Below are 22,724 nucleotides of genomic sequence, written 5' to 3' on the forward strand. Positions count from 1 at the left end.
AAGGCCAGACTGACTAGAACCAGAAAATTTGGGCAACACTGGGTGAAATGAGTGAATTCCATTATTCTTAGGCTCAGAGAGACACAGGTGGGAACTCCTTCTCCAGGATCGTGAATGGACACGTTACACTGCCCACGAGCTGTCAGGTTGCAGGTACAACCTACGTTAACATCAAACAGCCCTGAATTTATTCTTCTGAAATGTTTATCTATAATTCAGTCATCTCCAATTGCTTTATACAGTTTGGAAGCTCATCTAATCAGATGACACAGACTACCGTGCTGGGGCCAGATGAATATTTTAGTGTAATTGATCATAGCACTGTACTCTGCAGAGTCACAAGGGACCAGATGTCTTTGCTCTTCTATTGAGCTGTTGTTGCTTTTCTGGGTTTCATTTTAAAGGGGAGGCAGAAACGAGCTCAAAAGTGCCCTTTTCTGCCCTCCCTTCAAAGAAATTTCAGCTGTATTTATTGAACCTACACCTCTATGCTTGTATAAAAATGTAATGGGATATTTAATAGCAGCAAGCGATGGTTCTGGAAGTGACTAATATTCAACATCCTATTTTCCTCATTATGTTTTTAGCCATTGCACCTCGAGCATTAACTAATAGCATTAGGAACATATCAGCTGGTAAAGGCTTTAGCGGACCCCATATTATCAGAGATCTCACTAACGAGACAACGCTAGAACTATGGCCACTCTCTTGGCCTATGTGGTGGGGAACTGAAGTGGGAAAAAAGCAGAGCTAAAAGCTTTAACTTCTACCACACAAACTGAGGCATTTAGCTTTTATGACATGAGGCCTTGTAACACATGTACTTCTGGTAGCATGGACAAGTACATGATAGTCCATGGATTAACTGGAAAAGTACTGTCTGTCATGAGGATGCCTGTGTTTGAAGCCCGGCTTTTCCAGTGATTGAGCAGATCAAGTCAGACAAGCTCTGTAACTGTTCTAATCTGTCATCTCTTTGGAGATCACATGGGAGAGGAACATCTCCCACTTTCATTAACAGTGGTATAAGTCCTAAGCTATGAAAACAGAGGGGAATAGAATTGCCATCATTTCCTAATCAACCTTTCAGCTGAGAGATTCAAGAGCTGTTCAGATGTCATTCATTCCAACCTTTTGTGGGTCAGAGAGATAAGCCTGAACACCCATTTATCAGGTGTCTGCAAAGTTCACCTGCTTGAGGCAGTTGTTTCATTCCAAATGGAAATCTGGCAGTTCAAGAAATGCTAAGGAAACCACAGCAATGACAGTAAGAGCAGACTATAGAAATTAAAATTGACCTTAGCCCATTGCCTGTGAAACACAGAAGTTCTGCTTTACACAAGATAATGTTCTGCCACCCATCAAGGGATTAGCTACACATTTGCTTTTTTTTTTTCCTCTCATCTTCTAGTTCTTTAAAAAAGTTATAATTTATTTATAAACTCATTATACTTGTTTCACTGCATTAAAACCATTCAAATTGTGTGTTAGAGTTGACCACAGAACAGGGATGGCTTGGTCACCTGTGTGTAATGATCTGTCAAGTGTTTGTTCTGCTTTGTGTCCCCAGATCTTTCATTGACATTTGTTGTCAGTCCCTGTGCTCCCTATCATGTCATGATCTGAGTTGTCGAGCACTTCCTGAGCCAAGCTAGTATCGTGTTTTTGTTTTTGTTTTTTCCTTCTAATTACACGAGTTACATGATTCCCATTGCAAGGAGTTAAACACATTACTATTGTCACACAGAATTATCTCCTTTTCACGTTGCGCAAACATTTCTATTTTACTGTTCTGCAGCATCCACCTACAGAGCTGATAGAGCTGAACTGAAATAGTGCCAGCTGATTCCGAGTGCCACAAAAACATAACCCTAGTGATGCTGCATCATCAATGCCCCTTTCACTCTTTCTAAGCTGCAAGAAACACAGGTGATAAAATACTGATAAGCCTCATTTGTACAAGTACAAACAAGGAACCATGCCATTACAGAAACTTACGTGAATAAATAGCCCACAAACAAAGCAGCCCAGCATTGTCACCAATGGCAAATAACCATCCATCAGATGTGTTCATTCGCCACTAAGCTGCTTTTTCGATACTTTTTTTTTTTTTTTCAGTCCAGGTCTCTTGCTCAAACTTTGAGCTAACAAAGCTCTATATAGCAGGAGGAGTCATGTTACATGGAGTAAAGGCAAATGACCAGAGCCAGGAGACTCTGAGGTGTCTTCCCAAAAATGCTCATAAGTACATCTTCATCAGTGATGGTGGCTGGGGAATAATTTCTTACTACCTGGAACTTGTGGGTGATCATGTTAATTAAGATAAAGCCGTAAGTACTGTTACAACTACAGTACATGACTATGTCCACTACAAATTCTGCCACTGATAAAGGCTACAACTTCCTTGCCTTTATCACACTTATCAATTCATCTCCTACCTTCTGAAGAGAGAAGGCTTGAGTTATTTTATGCTGAGTTATTTTATGCCATGTTTTGAACACCACCAAGGAAGAAGCCCTAGGCAGGCAGCAGGTTTGCCCTTCCTACCTTCTGGCAACTCCAGCTACTCACAGTCTCCTGAAAACAAGTCCTAAACATGTTACCTATACTGCCCACGGCAGCCCCCAGCTCCCAGGCATCCACAGCAGCTTTCAGGTATGGTGCAGATCAGCCTCCCTGCACTGATCTGACAAATGCCTGAGGGGGTCTAGCTGCAGGCTGCTATCATCTCCCTGCTTGTAAGGTGCTTTGTGTACACTACACATCCTTTTCTTCTTCTCCAAAGCACAGCACATGTGTTCTGCCTTCTGCCAGCAGACAGCAAGGCATCAAAATGCTCTGCAAGTCCTGTGGTGGAACACTCAGCGGAAAGCTGAGAACAAGAATAAAACGGCCAGGGTCAACCAGACAGCTAGAAAAAATCAAATGCTGACATTAGAGCTACTGAAATTATAATGGACTAACTGGAATCTGAATCCATACACGTCTCTGAAGAATCATGCTATGCTCAGAGACCTAGTGGTGGTGCCCAACATGACCACCCCAAATGAAACTGGGAGCAAGAAGCCACGGCAGAGCAGAACAATGTAAGAAAGGATCCCGTACCACGGTCATGGGCTGACACAGACCTTGAGAGGTCAATGCCACAAGGCACTTTGTCACTGCAAAACCTCTCTCTCTTTAAACACTGCAAATTAAAAAAAAAAAAAAAAAGAAGAATCTCACTGAAAGTGGGTATATGTTTCAAAACTGCAATCTTGAAAAATTCTGTCTTCTGGGTGCCCAGCAACAGTCTGACAGAGTAAGAAAACCCCCACCTCCTCCCCTCGCTAACAGCTCCCTTCCGGAATTGGAGTGATGCATTTTGCACTAAGCTCAAAAGTTTTCACAACAATTTTCCAACCTGTCATCAGGGGCTAACTACCATATTTTCTTATGGGTCTCATGACAGATGGCATTTTTCTTACAGCCCCATCTCCTGGAATCACAGTATGTAACGATCCTTCTTTTTTTCTAAATGAAAAAAATAAATGCTCTGAATTTATGGAAACAAGCCAGGGAAGAGGAAGCCTAAAAGAAAACAAATAATAAGATAACTGAAAAGACTTCAACTAGTTATTTTTAATACCTTGTTCATTTCTACTCAAAATTTCTTTTTTTTTTTAATTTTACTGTTCGTATTAATCATTTGATACCCTAAATATTATAATCAATATAGAAAAAAAATATATGTCATTTTGGCTTCAAAGGCATTTCTTATGCTTTAACATAAAAGACAGCTTCACAGAACAGTATAAAAGAGTCTATAGTTAGTGCAGCTGCACTCAATATTCATATTCAAATAAACAAGCAATTACAAGCAACAGATACAAATGGTTTAATTCATCTTGAAATGAGGGAAGAAAGCATGTGTACATGCAAGCACAAACACGTAAAAAGCACTAGCTTCACTGATGGATGAAAGGACGAATTTTTCTAACTTTGGCCATCTTCCTACCACGCAGAGCAATGCTTCTTCTACTTGTATGCCAAGGAGCTTAATGAAGGCACCTCACCAGGGCTCCATGTGCAGCAACCTGAGACATAATTGGGTTTTGCACTGTGTAAGGGAAAGGAACCCAGGACTTGTGTCATCCGTATCTCCTCTCCTTGATTTTTGCCCCTCTACTTGACATCATTCGCCATCGGACTGTTTTCATTTCATGTTGGCTTATGCATCCCACATCTTGTCCACACAACCAACCCTTTCACCAGTTTTTGGCAGTGATATAAAATAGGGCTAGCTATCTTGTGTATTGGTATTAGCTGGACTTCAACCTCAAACTGTGGGGATGGCACTACTAAACTCCATGACATGCAGTAAGGAACACAGGTTGAATAACTCAAATATTTAATGGCTCCAAGTGCTCTTGCACAACTCCCACAACATGCCCAGGAAGATTAAGAATTAAGAGAATTAAGGGACTGACTTCCTCTAAAGGGCCAAAAAGTGCAGGAGCTGCTTTTGGAGGTCCTAGCAACACATGCAGGAGCAGAGAGTACATAGAAAACAACTTCTTGTGCAGTGATTTACAGCAACGATAGGGGGTGATTGCTGGTTTTAGTCTCGAATGAAGTTGTAGCCAGTACTGGACTACTCATGCTCAAGGTTTCCTCCATCAGCCTTAACCAGGGGGTTCATTTTCTCTGAGAGTTGCCACCATGTGCTGCCTGGAACCTTTCAAAGAGCTCTCCTGCTGAGGAACTTGGTAGGGGACTCCAGGTATGGAGCTGCCCAGTTACCCCCCAGCTCATGGTTTCACTTGCTGCTGATGGCTTAGCCCCTCCCTCGTTACAAAACTCAAATTCTTAAACACCTAAAATTTGAATGATGCAAGAAAGAAAAGAGAAAGAACATGGATACAAATTAAAAAGATTAAAAAATGTTGTGCACAGAAGAAACACCCTGAAATTAGATGTGGAGAACAATGAAAGACTACCAAAGCAGAAAAGAAAAGGGGATTTTTACTAATGTTTAGACCTGCCCAGTAGCCTGCATGCAAAACAGGTGAATTAGCAAAGTGATTTTAAACAAAAACTGCTTTTGAGTAACTAGAAAAATGAGCAAAAAGGTATGCATCACCATCAGGGAAAACAGAGCAGCTAGAGGGAAGGCAAAGTGTATTAAATAAACTTCTGGCTGCCAGCACTATCACTTTGCTGTATGACCTGTAACAGAACTTCGCACATCATTCACTGAACAGTTTCCACTGAAACAGATACTACAATAAATCCAACTTAATTAAATAGATAAAATATAGATTTTTCAGTCTAGTAGAGTAGCCTGCAAAATTAATGTTTTTTACCCAACTACCTGCAAATGCTTCAAAATTAAACTAACTCTCACCTATACTTGAACCTTCACTGTTGAATACAAAACAAAGCAATTTCCATTTCCTTTCAAATCAAACTGCTCTAAGTGGTTCAATTTTTCTTTTTGTTTCATCAAGTAGATTTACAAGGAGTCTGCAGAAACAGAGAGCTGACAACCAAAGTATACAAAACTGCACGCAGCTGTTTGCCATAGTACCTTGCTTTGTGTATTCCATAATACCTTATTCAGAGATAGATGCACTGTAGAATAATTCATATTGAATTCACTGTTGAAAAATGCTAGGAAAACAACCACATTCAAATCCTTCCAACTCTGTTGTGCCTCCAGAGAAAGCCCCAGTGAAGAGCTGGGTCTTGTAGCATTCCCAGGAAGCTAACACCTGATTCTTCCAAGAAGGTGGAAATAAGCTTCGTTTGTGAAACATCACTAAGTAGATCACAATGAAGCAATCCACCCAACAACGCTGAAATAAGAAAACTGTGACATAAATCACTGCCTTTGAAAAAAGGCCTTTGAAAAATAGGCATTTTTCATCACTATTGCCTTCTGGACAACAAGAAGAACCAGAGAGTACAATATGAGCATCAGGCTTGCATATTCAAGTAACGGAAATTCCGAATAATTACAGCTCTGATTTGAATGATGTTGTGAAGAAAAAAATCAGGATGCAAGATGGTGGGGGACAAAATTATATAGGAGCTTACACAATTTTTCAGTTAATTAAAAAAATTAAGTGTCTAGCTAATGTTCAGCATAGCCAATTAAACCTTGTTTTCTTGCTTTTTGTTCTTTTAAAATTTAAATCATTTTAAATGAGGTGTCTTTAAAGTTATTTTGGATTTGTCAAAGCACTTCAATATTTCTAAAACATTAAGTTAGAAAATATCAAGATTAAATGTTTTCCTACATGTTTTCATCAAATACAATTACTTATCAAGTGTGACCAAATTTCAAAAATCACATCAGTGCTTCTCACAGATCTGTTTTTCTAGCAAATTTTTGTTTGGCATCAAAATTCCTCCCTGATCTACATATGCCTTCATCTGAGGTACCACCTTGTGTACTTCCTGCTGCTGTTTCTTTTGACCAACAACCATCTTCTTATGTGGACTGGAGCTCCTCCACCTTTTTCTCCACCAAGCCTGTATGTCCAAAACTAGTTTCATCATTTTGTTTTGCAAGGTCCACATCAAATAGATACACATTTTCAAACCCATAGTACATTGCTGTCATTGCCCCCAAGGTTTTCATCTAAACCATGCTTAAAAACTTTACATAATCAACTAACAAAATGAAGAACTGACATTCAGTACCAAGGTCTTGGTTAGGTCTTGGTTATGGGTTCGAGCCGCCATGATCACTCTGGTATGGTCATGCCATTGTACTGATGTCTGGGAAGCACCTGATTTGGGTTAGCAACTGTAACTCATCTTTTTTGGAGACTGGTGAATGGTACACAGCAGCCTCGGGCCCAGCAGTGGTCACTGCGCAGCAGGAACACAAAATGTCAGAGCAAAGGCCAGCCCAGCAGCCAGACCACAGGTTGTGCAGGTCTAGGATCTTCAAACACCAACTCTCTCTGCAACGGCTGTTTAATCTCACAAGAGCAGGAGACTAAGATGCTTAGCATTCTTTATACATTTTCTGGCTTCTAGCTCTGGCCTCACATAGCAAAACCAGCTTTGTTAATCATCACGATCCCAGAGGCAATATTCTCTAAACAGTATTCTGGGCATTCCTGTGAAGCATTTAGCAGGAGCAGATTTCCCTGAGCAAATCCTTGTTCCTTCTGGTTGTTTTTCACGCAACCCAGTACTAACAAGCCCAAAACATTCATAGAATAAGCCCTGTGCTACACCAATTATAATTATGCCACACACAGTGTCCAGGAGATAGGGCAGAATAGCCACTTTTCTTTCACAATGAGAAATGCTTGCTCTGGTCACAGCTGAGGGAGACACGCTCATGGGGCTCTTCCTGCCAATGTGCTCCCAAGTCAGCAAGACTTATCCCCCTACCACAGGCAGGTCTGGCTCTGACTTCCCAATAACCAGTGGGGCTGTGAATGAATACCACAAATGTCTTGTTCATCCACAGAAACAGGTTGGGAGGAATCTGCTAACTAATTATCTCTCTCCCTCTTTCAAGGGCTGATAAAGCTCATCTTATAAGCAGCCAGCTTTTTTACCTCCCATTTTTCCAAGAGGGTTGTAAAACCTCACTGCTCTGGTGGCAGGGAGCCCTTCTCTCACTTCCAGCCTAAATTTATGTAGTCAGTTTATCGCTGTTGCTCTTGTGAGAACACTGGCCTTTAGCCTAAACTGTTCTCCCTCTTTGGTATTTATTCCCCTGTGATATTTATAGACAATAATCACATAGCCTCTCTGGCTTCATTGTGCTAGGATAAACAAGACAAGTGCTCTCCATGTCTTCAGCAATGTATTCCCTGATTACCCTAGTAGTCCCTCTCCGCACCTGTTCCAGGCTTAACCACCTCCCCAGAACAAGGACGCTCGGAATTGCACAGGATATCCAAAAAGATATCCAACAGCACCTTGGGCAACAGCATTGCAGCCCTTCCGTACATGCTGGAAACACCTTGGTGCACACCAAGATGGTACCACTCTTTTTCCCAGATGCTTTTTACTGAGGGTGTAGCTTTAGCCATCCACAGGTGAGAGATACTCCCCCAGCCACCGTGCCTGGCTTTCCCAGCTGAGGAGAACCCACCTCACCAGAACACGTTCCCATTGCCATCACCCTGCATTTTGTAGCACCGAATTCCAGCTTGTTTCTAAATTCTGCAGGTCTTAAGGTCACCCAGTTCTTCCTGTATGTCACTCCTCAGTCTAGTATGATGATAGCCTCTTTCTTTGTGTTAACAGCAAACTGCGTTAGCACTCTCCTATGGGTGAACCAAGGGGCCTTCATGGAAATGTTCAAGACTACCTTTCTCTTTAAGGAATGGTACCATTACTTCCTCTTCAGTCTGGTACTTTCAATCAGTTTAAATTCCATTTCTGACGCCTAAATTCTATTTTGGTTGATAATATCCTATTTCACACTTTACCAGCCACATTACTGAAATCCAGTCATCTGTTTTTTCTGTAAAATTTCCATAACATTAGTTAAAAAAAATAATCAATACAGTTTGACACAATCCACCTTTGGCAAAACCTCATCAAGATTTGTCCTACTTTCCTTTAATCTCTGTAACTTCAATTATCGCTTCTTTCCAGTTAAGGTCAACTGTCTCACCTTCTCCTAAAAGCCTGTTGGGGCTCAGAACATCCCCCTATCATTTTAATGTAAGCAAATTTTACATTTGCTGCTCTCCACTCTAAGCCATTGTTTTCATAGATCTGCTTTAATATTGGCAATGCTTATGCATTTAGCAATTATGCAATTCTAGTTATGCCACTCTCCTCTGTGCTTGATTGTATCCACTTTGTACAGCTTTTATAAAACATTTACCTCAACACTATCTGGGGTCACAAAGAAGGCTGCAAGAGGAACCCTGACAGTCAGACAGTGGGATCTCAGGCTGCAGTTTGGCTTTTTCATGTACCTTATCCTCCTGGGCTTCTGGCCTTACAGAATAGGAATTCATCCAGCTGCATAGAGGTCTATCTCCAAAAGTTTGTGTACACCTAGAAGCAGATCATTCAGCACAGAAATCTTGCTAATACATTCAGGTCTTATTTTTCATATTATTTTTGTATTACATATTTTATATTAGATATGAAAATATCTAATATTGAAAAATATGAAAAATGTTTTCATACTATATTTGTTTTTATTATCTACAGGATAAAAGTCTAACTCTCAAGATCCACACTGAATAAATGAAGCAGAACTTAATATAAAGATAACCACTGTTAGTACAGTTATTTTAGCCAACTCAAGAGGGCCAATTTTTAATGTAATGGTGCTACAGTTCATATACTGCACTGTGCTGTGGAATCCACTGGAAGGAATGAAATCTGCTTATGTCAGTCTGGCAGGTATTTTTGCTGACCTTTGAGCCATCCTTTTTACCATTTGTTATTGTCAGATTTTATAATAAAATGCTAACAGTCATCTTTTCCTATAATTCAACCTTACAGACAACGGTCTTGAAATGGCTCAGTGATGAAGCAATCACTGGCAACATAACGTGATTGGCACCAAAATTCAGTCCTCTCACAAAGCTAAGTCATCTTCACTAGACTCTTTCACACTGCCTATTACTGACTCTAGATTACATCTACCATCATGCTGTCTACCTTCGTTTCAGATTATTTTAAATTTTAAAATGTCAGCTGGGCCATTTCACTCTTGGCCAAAGTGATGAGGTTGAACTTTCTTACAGAAAAATTAAAAACAAGTTCTGAATTATTTTTCCCGCAAAAAAGTAACGGTCCTGGAAATATGACACAGAACATTACTCATAAGACAGATTCCCCCAGAGAACTCTGTCCTTCTACCGTGTCTATTCCCATGCACACTGGGTGAATTATTGTTGTCAATAATACTGCTATTTCGCTTGGTCAATAGTACCCACCGTATACGTAATGGGTAAGACCGTAATTTCCAATAGCCATAAACAAAATTAAAAAGGAGATTAGGAATGAGAAAAAAAATAAGTTATTGTCTGCAGACTGTCACTTGATCAACAATGATAATCCAGGGAATGATAAAGGCTGGGCACTTCAGTGCTAGACACCCTTTGTGATATTTCATAGATCTGGCCTGAAACCAACAACTTCTGTTCTGTTACAAAATCCAGCTTTTCAAAATGTGATTTTATTTCAAATTGGAAAGCAAAGTGTTGGCCTTTCCCATCACGTAAAGTTCAAAATCTATTTCTGAATACAAAAATGAAAGCTGTGGATACAGCAACAGCATTAAATATTGCAATTAGCACTGTAACATAAACCTAAAGACAAGATGGAATTAATAGAAGTACAAAGTTGAAATGTTTTGACATAAACTGTTTTGCTAAAGTAGACTTCTCCCTGGAGAAAAACACTGAAAGATGCAGTCTTGAAAAAAAGTGTAGACTAAGATATCTGCAGCTTTCAACAAAAAGCTGCACCAATGGGAACAAATGGTTTTGTAATCGCTGGGTCGAAACAATTTAACACAAACGTGTACTTGCTGTCACAACTAACAAATCTAACAACTGTAGACCAAAATTTTAAAAAAGGAAATAAAATATTAACTAACATAGCACTGACGTGATCTCAACTTAGCTTTAAAAACTAAGTTTTTTTCAAGTGCAAATGATGATTTGGAGAGCTCTTACTGGTTCTGATCTGCACTATAAATAGCCAGACATTGTGAGAAGTCTCATGCTTCCAGTAATACTGGTAACTTCTGAATTGATCTCATATTTTATTTAACGAAAACTCCACACTGATGAACTAGGGTTGCTATACCACAAATGAAACAAGCCACATCACAGACCATCAGGGAAGAGGTAAACTAAAAAAATGCATTATATAGCTTGTAAAAAGTGTAGCAAGGGATTTCAGAGGAGGCATCAACAATAAACTAAAATCCTTCTGGGGTGAAGCCAAGATAGATTTCGGCTGAGATATGCCACAGCAAAGAGGGCATTCCCTCTTCCTCTGGGACATGAGTCATGCTGGATCACTCTGCTCCATCAGCAGAAGACCACACAGACCCGTCACGTCAGCCACACAACGAGTGCGAGAGCCGCTGCGGTGGCTCGTGTGCCTCTTGTGAGATACAGACCAAGCTGCACATGTACTAAAAAGCTGCTGCAGTCCCCTTCCTCCTACAGACCTCCCAAGGCCAGATGCTGCTGGTTGGCCTCAGGCCCTGCGCCCCTCCACCCAGCACTGACTCAGCTCTGGACAGCACGGCTTCTGTCTGCGTGTCCCCACAGGCTGTTCCACCTTGTTGTGCATCCGTGGACACGTTATTTAAGAGATGACAAGAGCTCACAAGCATGGGCCTGGAGTAAGACACACACAAACCTCACCTAAAGAAAAAAAAAAAAGGCAAAGAAAAAAATGCAAACAACTGACAACAACAAAAACAGATAAATGAATAAAGCATGATTTCCCTGCCAGCTGCTGTGAGTCTGCATCTCAGAAGAGGCATACCCTGAGAAGAGCTGCTCAGTGCAGGAGCAGGCAGCTGGTATGGTCAACCCTGGCTGTAAGGTCGGTGATGGCTGCAAGCAGGAGAGAAGCCCAGAGGTTTCTGAGAGGGAATTACAGTAAGTGAGCCTGTGATCAGTCCATACAGTGCATTTCCAGAGTTACTACAGAATAAAGTCCTGCCTGAGATGGCAAATATTTTTCTAAGAAGCAACCTACCTGTAACTCTCATGAGAAACAGCTTACAAGAAAAACACCCAGATGCTCACCATATGATTTCCTATTTCCACAAATGCTCCTCAGACTGGAGCTCTCAAAGAAGGAAGTTTTCCACCAAGAAAGAAGCTAACCGGTTGCATTTACATCTTCTCTGTTTTCATGCAGCCAGAAACGAATAGCACGACACACTGTGTGAGGGAGAGAGGGAGCCAGCAGCAAGCACCACGAGGTGAGAGACCATTATCAACCAAATGCTTTCTGATCCAGGATTAGCAGCAGGCTCAAAAGAACTTCCTGATCACGGCATTAAACAAGGGCGAGAGAGCGGCTCTCAGGGCACTTCATTTCCGATGCCTTCGCGATGACCTTGTCCATCCCTGCCAGGTGAGTCCTGCCCTGTCACTGCCACAGAAGGATGTTTGACAGAAGGGATGAACCAGGCACAGACACTTGCCATGCCATGCGGTCATACTCCTCAGAGAAGCAGTGCTGGCCTGAACACACATTTAGCTTAATGACCCGCAGGACCACCTGCCCATCACCCGATGGCAGCCTGAAACAACGCCTCTGGGAATGAACCCCCCTTTCCTTAATTCCACCCAGTGGCACCACTGAAACCAGTAACACTCTGGTTTCAGATTTAATTATTTCATCTTAATTGTCCAAATCCCAATCATCGCCATCCATGCAACTGAAGCAGAAATGAAACTTGCTGGAACAACTGCCTGCAATGGTCAAGAGGAAGAAATTGAAAACAAAGCAGAAAGAGTGGAAAGCAGGGAAATGGCGAAAGGAGGCCAGGGAAAGGAGGCCACAGGAGCAATCCTGAGCGGAGGCAGATGCCAGCCCCTTGGCACAGGGGGTAATGCCCCCGAAGAGCTGATGGTGACCATGCTCACCCCATGCTCTCTGCAAACGGCAGTGGGGAGTCAGGTTGCCATGTCCTCAGTTCCTTCCAAGAAGTTCTGGCAAGCAGCAATACGGGGCCAAGCCATAACGAATTAACTCTTGAAAAAAGTCCTGCTGGTGCTCAAACCTTGGCAAACAAGGTACCAAATGCACTGGCTAGAACGATCCTTTCCCAGGTACTCGAACAATGAAGTACACTACTACCTGCATGATTTTTGGGGGATTACAGCATTGTCTAGGAGCCCTGATTTCAATTGCTTTCACTGTAAAAGGAGAGAGAAGTCAGTTTCTGACTTCAGAGTTTGTAAATCCAAGTAGGGAGGAAATAAAGGTCCATGGCTGTCCCCCGTCACTGGCCAGCAGCAAAATCAAGGAGCTGTATCACCCAAGATCTGGATCAGTTCTTGATTTCCTACACAAAAGTGCTTGTTGGTACAACTGAGAGCACGACGGCACTACTTGAAAGATAAAGCTAAGCAAGTTTTAATATCCAATATGAAAAGAGTGATGGTAACTACTCCTTTGTGCTACAACTCAGAAAACAAAAAATTTCAGTGCAAAAGTGCCAGCATGTCACCATGACTCTGACTTGAACCACTCAGTCTTCTTCATGCCTTTATACTATTTTTTGATCTAATACCTGCCAGATGACAGTTGCTTAGTTACAAAAACTCTCAGATCAACAGCTACAACATCCAAATCTTGCCAAAGGTCAGATCCCACTGCATGATCATTCAGTGTCTCAAAGACATGTCTTTTATTATTTTCCTTAGCATCTGAGATAAATACTGAGACATTTTACTATAATAGCTTGCGCTCTGTTGAAGCAACAGTACAGCCTGGGACAGTATGTGCAATGTTATCATTGTAACTATAGACATACTCTTATAATCTCCTATTACATGAACTTTGTAGCTTAGCCACAAAAAAAAATTAATCCTGGAAGAGAATAGAATAATGAAGCTTTTGCCTAGGAGTAAAGTTTTAGAGAAAAAGTTTTATAAAAACAGGATGAACATTTTCAAGCTTAGCCTATGCAAGTTCTGGATCTTGGTGTATCACCAAGACCTTCTGCCTGGCTGGCTTTCCTATTTGCCAAGTCCTTTTCCACTCCCCCTGTTCCAGCCACTTTATTTGTACCAATGCATCACCACATTGCCACAATCTCTTATTGCCTTCCCTGTATGTTTTGTACCAACACATACAGCTATATGGCTATATATGTGGCACATATGGCTATATAGCTAATACACATATAGCCACATCTCTGGCTATATCCTGCATGTCTAATTACTCATTCAGTCCGGGAAGGCTGTTTGCAAGCATGGGTCAGCATTTAATAAAATTAATTTCAGGCTTGGAGTAATTTCAAGAAAACTTAGACCAGTCTGGCAGTCTACTTCTCAGACGGGAGGCTCATCTTCCTCATTTACGGCTGTTTTCTGGTGAGACAAACACTTCACTCTTCCTCTCCTAACCTCAAAGAGAGTTCAGACATTTTAATGGTAAGTGCCAGTACCTTCTGTCGCTAGTGTTACTGCCAGAGATCAGCGTCTCTGCTCTCTTGACAGTACATGCTTTCAGACTATTTAGCTCCCATCCCTGCCTTCTTCCCTATCACAACAGCCCATAAAACCAGGACAGATAATGGATCCCGGGGGTTTCCACAGCTGAAGGTTCCTTAGCCTACCACCCAAGTCTGGAAACAGCCACTGCAGAAGGTGGAGATAGGCAAGTGACTTCTCTAGTGAGAGTGTGGATGCATTCTCTCTAGATTACCCTTGAAAACCCTCCTCCCATTGCCTTGGAGCTTGCTGAGAATTGCCCTAATGCATCCCGAATGATACAGCAGGTGCAACAGGATTTTAAGAGCTGATGGGAAGTTTTTGACAACTCACCTTCCACATCCTACCACTCCAGAAACACATAGCAGATACAAGGAACTGCTCAAACTTCCAAAAATACCGTGAATGCATCAAGAACTGCCCGGTTCTCTGCTTAGGAAGTGACCACAATGCCCCTATTATTCTACTTACTTACGCAGTCTTGAAGGCAGTGCTTTGAAGTATGCAAGTGCTAATACAACACAGAGACATGAATGTTTTTATACCCGCTGAGCTTTTATTCACCCCAGTTCATATTAAGAGTCTTTGTATTACAGAATTTCATTATCAGCTTGAAAGCCTCCTTGTGAGTAACCCTGGAAAGGCTTGTTTGTGTAAATCGCTGTGCTCGTTTTGTACCCTACAAACAAAGAGAAGGACCAACCTGTCAAGGAACTGTTCCCTTCACCATGAGGTACAAAGCAGACAGGCAGACCCAGACCCTGTACAAGCAAACGCATTTTCCCCCAGGGTCAGTACTTGTTAGCATCTATTAGTTGTAGAACTTCCGTAGTTATCTGAGTAATGTCAGAAAGATCAAAGAAAACCCAACCGACTTAATGAGCCATTTGCAATTTCACTAGAGCTGCCGTGCAGATTGAAGCATGAAGTCTTTAAGACAAGTAGATATTAGTGACAGCACACAGCAGCAGTGCTGGGAGAATGAGCATTTACTCTACATGCTGAAAAACACTTGCTGTTTTCTGTATACACAGGGTCAGACTGTACTTGGAGAGTGTGATGATAGCATCACATAAAATATCTTTATGAGCAGCCACCCAGCACACACCAGGACTGCAAACAGGTGTTCTGGTGCCTAACAAGTTACAAGCAAGCCAAGTCAAGGAAAAGACTATGAGGAAAAACAAAAACATCCCCCAAAACCCCAAAGCCAAGTCACCAATTAAGTGGGTGGTCGAGCTGGTGACCACCATGTCACCTTCCGTTCTGGACTAAGTCCCAGAGGCTACTAATATGCACTTAGATCTATATTAGCATGTAATAAGGTTATTAAAAATCCCGTGCTCTTGTATTTTGTGGTATTTTAATACTATCCCTGGTTCGTGACTAGACAAACCCATCAGACACAACCAGCCAGCACCTCCCAAGGGATCATTATACTAAAATCCTTGTGCACACCGATGCTCCAGTGATGAAATACCACTAAAACATCTGTCAGTAAAACCAGATGAATATACACGGACCATTCTAGATTTTACTGTGGAGGACCATTGATGTGGCAGCGAGATGCTTCAGCTGACAGCAAGGTCTCATCATGCTGGTCTGTGCGCAAACCTAGAGACTGCTTTCTCTGAGGAAGGGCTAGAAAAGTAATTTGAGGAATAGAAACACTAAGGATTTGGCTGCATTGCACAGCAAACTGATAAAGTCCATAGTAATGATAGTTTGTGCCTTCTGGAAAGTGAAAAAAAAAAAAAAAAAAAGAGGAAGAGTTGCCTCCAAAGTCAAAAATAATGACATAATGATGGCCTAGCATGCTTAGTGAGGGACTGGGTCTGCTCTTGCCTCCTGGCAGTTTAAGAGCTCACACAGCCTCTGTGCCATGGGTTGCTGAGAACTAAAGCCAAACAGCTCATTTGAAATTGCTGCTCTCAGGCAGCCCATAACATCGACAGACATCAAGACTACAAGGAGGAAGTGCACTCACGCAATTAGCAAAATACAGTTGCCATTTCCAATATTTGTTTTTCTACATAATTTAAAAACATCAACAGTCAGTACCAAGTGTGGATCCAAAACAACAAACTCTCACTCACCCAGCAACACAGAAACCCTCAAAAATTAAGCTGGATGAGATATGGCCTGGAGGAGGAATGCACCCTCTGTAGCTGTCCCCCAAATCCCACTTCTTGCAATTTCAGGGATTATTTTTCTTTTAATATCTACCTATTTGCTAGCTAAATCTGACCCTGCTTAGTTTATGACTGCACCCAGAGATGGCTTTTCTCCAGACAGCTTCTGTGTCCTACTTACCACCCGTTATTAATGCTGCCTATGCTTTGCCTCCACTTCAAACGTTCCCCTTTGCAGGATATATATATATATATTTTATTTTTTTTTTTTGCTTTGGTTGCTAAGGGGGAAGCTTTAGCATGGTGGGCAAGGATTTAGTCACATGTGAGCTGTAGGGAACATTATCCTTACAGATTAATTTGGAAATCAAGGGGGACAATAGGCTGTGTTCATCTTCCACTCCTCAAAAGCTTTAAAAGTATCTCAAGATTCTTCTGTTCTCTAAACAAGATCTGTTATTCTTCAGTATCATTCAACCAGAGACAACAAAGAGAATAAAATACTTGTCTCCAGTGTCATTTACCAGTCAGAGATAAAATTAGTAATTTCACTACAAATCAGAAAGCAAACTACATTAATATAAGCAACAGCTCTACACGCATCAAAAGGTTGTTTCACAACTGTCTTTCAGATGTACTAAAGGCAGCTCCCTCACTGTGAAGTTAATTCAATAAGCAGAGGGAATGTAATTCATTTGGTACATACTGTTTGCTAATCAAAGAGTACTTCTTGGCACGTAAACTGTGCATGACAGAATGTTAAGCCTGAAAACATATTGTTAGTCCTCCAAGTTTTCATCAAATCCAAGAACGTAACGTACGTGCATGCAAGTGAGTCTCCTTATTCAAGTAACAAAGATAAAAGCTGTGTAATGAAGTTCTGTAATGGTGATCCGTGGTCCTGGGGAGAGCTCATGAGAAAACTTTTCCCCCTGTATTTGTGCAGGATAGAAAGCTTGATGACTTTTTCATTTCTTTTTCTTTCAATTATTATCCCACTGAGTGGGGACAGCAGCCACACCTATGAGCAAAGTTAATCAGTAAAAAACAGAATCACAGAATGATTTGGGTTAAGGGGCCTTAACAACCACCTAATTCCAACACCCCTGCCACGGGCAGGAACACCTCCCACCGGACCAGGCTTCTCAATGTCTTGAGCACTTCCAGGGATGGGGCATCCACAGATTCTCTGGGAAACCTGAGCCTCACCACCCTCATAGGAAAGAGCTTCCTCCTTCCAAATATTTAATCTAAATCTACCCTCTTTTAGTTTAAAAGCCATTCCCCTTTGTCCTATCACTACACTCCCTGACAAAGAGTCCCTCCCCAGCTTTCCTGTAGGCCCCCTTTAGGTATTGACAGGCCGCTGTGAGGTCCCCCAGGAGCCTTCTCTTCCCCAGGCTGAACAACCCCAGCTCCCTCAGCCTGTCTCCGTAGGAGAGGTTCTCCAGCTCTCTGGTCATCCTCGTGGCCCTCCTCTGGACCCACTCTAACAGCCCCACATCCTTCTTGTGCTGGGGGCCCCAGACCAGGACGCAGCACTGCAGGTGGGGCCTCACAAGGGCAGAGCAGAGGGGCACCATCCCCTCCCTCCACCTGCTGCCCACCCCTCTGTTGGTGCAGCCCAGGACGCAGTTGGCCTTCTGGGCTGCCAGTGCACACTGCTGGCTCATGCCAAGCTTCTCGTCAACCAACACCCCCAGGTCCTTCTCCTCAGGGCTGCCCTCAATCCATTCTCTGCCCAGCCTGTATCGGTGCTTGGGATTGCCCCGGCCCAGGTGCAGGACCTCAGACACGGTGCAGTGGGGAACAGGGTCAGGAACAATCTGGAAAGGCACGAGCAACACCACCTCAGGAGACTGCAACACTGCAGTTGGAGCAGGTGGGCCTACACCACAAGCAGCCACACCGAAGAGCTGCCAGCCTGGCCAGTTTGTTGGCTACAGAGGAATATTCCACCGTGCTCCTTCATGCGACATGAGCTGCAAAGCAACAGAAAGGAGCATGGTTCGCTGCACGGTGTCTGCTTGCAGTTTTCCTGGACTGACAGATGCTGCAGCTGACAGAAACCACATCCTCCCTCTCAAACCATTGTTCTTGCAATCTTAAATAATCTCATCAGTAGCGAACAATTTCAGAGATGAAAATCTGATACGTCTTATTGTATCCACAAGGATCCGAACTTTGTTCTGGTCTCAGAATTAAGTAGATAAGTAAGTGACAGTGACCACTGTTAAAATGAGGGGGAAAAAAACAGGCAAGCAAAGGTTTTATTTGAAAATGCTGAAAAGGAACATTTTTTAAATATAGTATTTCATTTAGGGGAAAAAAAATATATGAAAATTCAGCCTTGTTCCATATTTACATCGCAAATTCAATGTTCCAAAATTCAATGTGAGGAAAAAAAAACCTCGCCAGGTACAGTTACAAAACTGTGTCCAAAAGCAACACGCTGCAAAGCTCTTTGTCAACATTTATTAAAAAGCAGAAAGTAGTATAAAAATCTATACGTGTTTGCAGCAACTGCCAGATAGCACATGTGCAATCTACCTGGACACAATAATGGGATCTGACGTGTGTACTCATTCTGAAAAGGACAGGATAATGTCTCCATGAATAATCATTAGATGGTTCAAAGCAGCAAACACAGTGCAGCTGCAACATATACCCTGACTCCTTTAGTATGGATTACATACTTTTAAGTTACTGTTCTATTAATGCAGTGAGATTGGAGAGAATTCTGTAAATTCCACTAGTTGTATTCCACCCTTAATTGCTCATCTATTTATTTTTAACAGGATCATCATCACATTAAGGAGCAGTTTTGAGTACACTTGATGTTTACTTTCAGAGCAGTTAACTCAATATACAAGCTCTGTTTCTGTGTAGTTTAACACATATTTCAAGCCTGTGTCTTCACGCATCATATGTATTTTTTTAAACAACTACTAGGATTTCAATTTCCATACCAGCTCTGGAAATGATTTTCAAAGTCCATTTCTTTTGCGATGGTTAAAAGAGCCATGCAAAGACAAAAAAAAAGTATCCATGAAGCAGATATGATTACACACTTAGGGCTCACGTGAAAATCTCAGTTGCAATTTGGAAAAAACCAACACTGCCAGGTATTCCTGCCCAATTATTTACTAACATTTCAAGTGGTTTAGTTGTAATCTCTAAATTTGCTGTGGACAAGAGCATACTGAGAGTTCAAATACAAATCATTCAGAGCTTAGACAAACATATCCAGAAACCATTTGAACCTTTTATTTTTTCAAACAGCTTCAAGGAAGCACTTTATGAGCCAGAGGGGAAAAAAAGTTTTTTTAACTGGCTATTCCATTAATGCAGCAAGTTTTAAGATGAACCTGGTTGTTTCTCAATTGTGCTACTTCATGTTCTAAAGAACACTCAGAAAGATGTTTATCAGAGAAAAGAAATCCCTGAACAATGAGGTGAGTGTTTAACAGTAAAACCCACTGGCAAAGTGGGATTTCAGTTCTAAGAAGTGTTCTTCAGATTCACCACTAAGAGAAACACACAACCCAAAGGAGTCTATAAAAACATTAATGGAGGATATACACACACCTGCAAGTACAGTCACACAAGCATTTGTGAATCATATTCAACTGCCTATAAAACCATTTGTGTCACCACTTTGTCTTTTCAGGTAACATGTGTCCCTGTTTTTCCTAGTTAACAGTCACTTGGGAAAGCTGTCATGAAAACAGTTCAATCCTTCTCGAAAGTGAGGCATGTTTTCTTCTCAGGATGTCTTCACAGTGTCATAGACACTGTGCCATTCATCACAGAGAAGAGGACAGTGCTCCCAGTAGACAGACATTCCTGGTACAGGCACCTCCAACCAGATAGCAGAACATTAGCAGGCCATTCATCCCCGTTATGTATTTTTCCTGTCTGTATTTTTTTTTTCATTCCTTTTTTCTAAGGGAAAAAAAAAAGCTCTTGTGCTTTAGCATTAAATTTCAGGTTTCCTAGCAAGTTGTCAAGAACATAGTCGCACATACATGCCTTTAAGCTGAAAATTGGCTGTGATTTATCAAAGTCAGAACAGTATAAATAATGCAAGTCTTGCACAGACGTTTTGCAATGTAACAGCCAATGGCCTGCCAACACAGCATTCCAAATACACAACCTCTACAGTGGTCTCCAGAGTTTCTTTCCTCAAGAAATTCTGTATGATAATCAAAGGGCTGTTAGAAGGCAAATGCACCCTAATGGTGTCTTGACAGCTGATATAGTGTATGATCATATGCAGAAAGAAGTCATGCATCCTTAAGGTGTATAAGGATAGTAAAGGATGCAAAATTCTGCACTGTCAAGACTTTGCTAACAAGCCAAAATGAAAGAAAAATGATTTACTGAGTACCCGAGGCCTGGTGCATAAAACAGACTTAAATAAACTCAGTGCAGCCTAAACTTAAATATTGTATTCAGTTCTGAGCTCCACAGTAAAGAAAGGGCATTAAGATACTTGAAGGCATGCCCTCCAGAGGAGGGAAACAAAGCTGGTAACAGGGCTGGAAGGCATGTCCTGTGAGGAGAGGCTGAGGACACTTGGGTTGTCCAGTCTGGAGAAAAGGAGGCTCAGAGGTGGCCTCATTGCTCTCTGCAGCTTCCTGAGGAGGGGAGGCAGAGAGGGAGGTGCCAGTCTCTGCTCCCTGGGAACTGATCACAGGACACAAGGGAACAGCACAAAGCAGCACCAGGGGAGGTTCAGACTGGACATTCTTTACTCTGAAGGTGGTCAAACATTGGAACAGGCTTCCTAGGGAAGTGGTCATTACCCCCCATTCTTCTCAGTGTTCAAGAGGCATTTGGATAATGTCCTCAATAAAATGCTTTAACTTTTGGTTAGCCCTGAAGTGGTCAGGCAGAGGGACTAGATGGTTTTTATGGTTCCCTTGCAACTGAACTGTTCTGTTCAGACAAATTTGTCCACAGCCAGTGAGGAAATCTGAGGTAAAATGATCAGTGCCTATGGTGACAAACCACATTCAAAAAAAAAACAAAACATCTGCCTTCAGGTAAATGAACGTCAAGCCAATCCATATGATTTCATGATGAGTTAGTGCCAGATTTTCTTTTGAGATACAAAAGCTCCTCCTTAAACACGTTTCACCAAATACATTAGGATTATGCCCAAGTTCTGACTCTTAGTCACAGTAGCATGGTAAAAACAGATCTGCTGGAGTTTCTTGAAAATAAATTAGAAAAAGCAGCATTTCTGACACACATTCAGCACGGTCAGCAGACGTCACCCACCAGGAACTTACCTTTCTGTGATTGTTTCTCTGAGACCACTAGCAACCCCTTTCACCACTGTACTAGCCTTTGGTGTCAGCACTACTTGAGAAATAAAAAAGGAGCCCTTCTTTCTTCTTTCAGTGATTGATGCCTGGAGGAACTGAATCAGTTTTTCCGGATCTGTTGTGTTTGCCCATGGAGCTGGCATCATCTGGCCTGGCCAAAGAAATGGTACCTCGAGAGCCACTGGGCTGTGATAAAAAACCAGCACTTGGTGTTCCTTTTCCCACAGGTACTGGAGGCTTACTTCATGGGCAAATATAGCAGGACACATTTTGTTTCCATACGTGTCCTTGAGCATTTGGACAAGCTTTTCATGATGATATTTCTGCATCCCATAGAAATGATTGAAGTCCAAGAAGACCACTTCTTTTGGGTGGTCAGCAAGAAATGCATTGATCTCTTCCAGGCCCTCCTTGACTTTGGCACTGAATAAGCCGTGAGCAAAGTAGAGTTCGTTGTCTGGGTCTCTTGGCTTGGTGGAAATCCTAAGATCAAAATACCGAATGCCTGCCCCCAGCTGGCTGGTGAAGTTCATGGTCTGTGTAGCCAACCACTTCCTCATCAGCTTTTTAGCTACAGTCCCAAAAACAGACACAAAATTCTGGACCGTTTCTGGCTGTTCAGGCCCAACCGGAGAGGCTTCATCAATGTAGAAGCTAAAGGAGTCATGAGACCCTAAAAACACAACAAAGGAAAATAATCAATATTGGATTTACATGTTAGAAGGCATTAGTGATTCTTTTTTACTGAATGCAATTTTCTGACCTGTACCAGCACTTGACAACAAACTCCTCCCCTGTCCTTTTTCTCAATACACAACCTTTGCCTGGCAGCATTTACCCACCAGAGCTTCACAGGAACATGACTGAAAGGCAGTGCCTGCTTTACAGCTTATCTGGGCTCTCCCTCACTCTTTTAGCTCTTACGCCTTTTATCCCACTTAACTCAGAGGGCTCTGAATGTCAAAACAAGCCTGATGTAATTCCAGCAAAGTCAGACATGTAACAAATCCCTAGAGCCAACAAGAAGATGAGAATCTGGCCCTCCACACTGAATCGTGCACTGTCTAGTTTACAGAACTGAA

The 22,724-nt window shown here is 42.0% G+C and overlaps 1 protein-coding gene across 1 annotated transcript in view; it reads right to left on the reverse strand.

Annotated features, from left to right (window-relative positions):
* The window catches only part of PLCXD3 (phosphatidylinositol specific phospholipase C X domain containing 3), a 91,625-nt gene that overhangs the window by 14,866 nt on the left and 54,035 nt on the right, over positions 1–22,724 (reverse strand). The window contains exon 2 of the mRNA XM_048048453.2: positions 21,607–22,315. Within this exon, the coding sequence (XP_047904410.1) occupies positions 21,607–22,315 (709 nt within the window). The remainder of the gene's footprint in view (positions 1–21,606; positions 22,316–22,724) is intronic.

The sequence above is a fragment of the Anser cygnoides genome, chromosome Z (assembly GCF_040182565.1).
Source record: "Anser cygnoides isolate HZ-2024a breed goose chromosome Z, Taihu_goose_T2T_genome, whole genome shotgun sequence".
NCBI classification, from domain to species: Eukaryota; Metazoa; Chordata; class Aves; order Anseriformes; family Anatidae; genus Anser; species Anser cygnoides.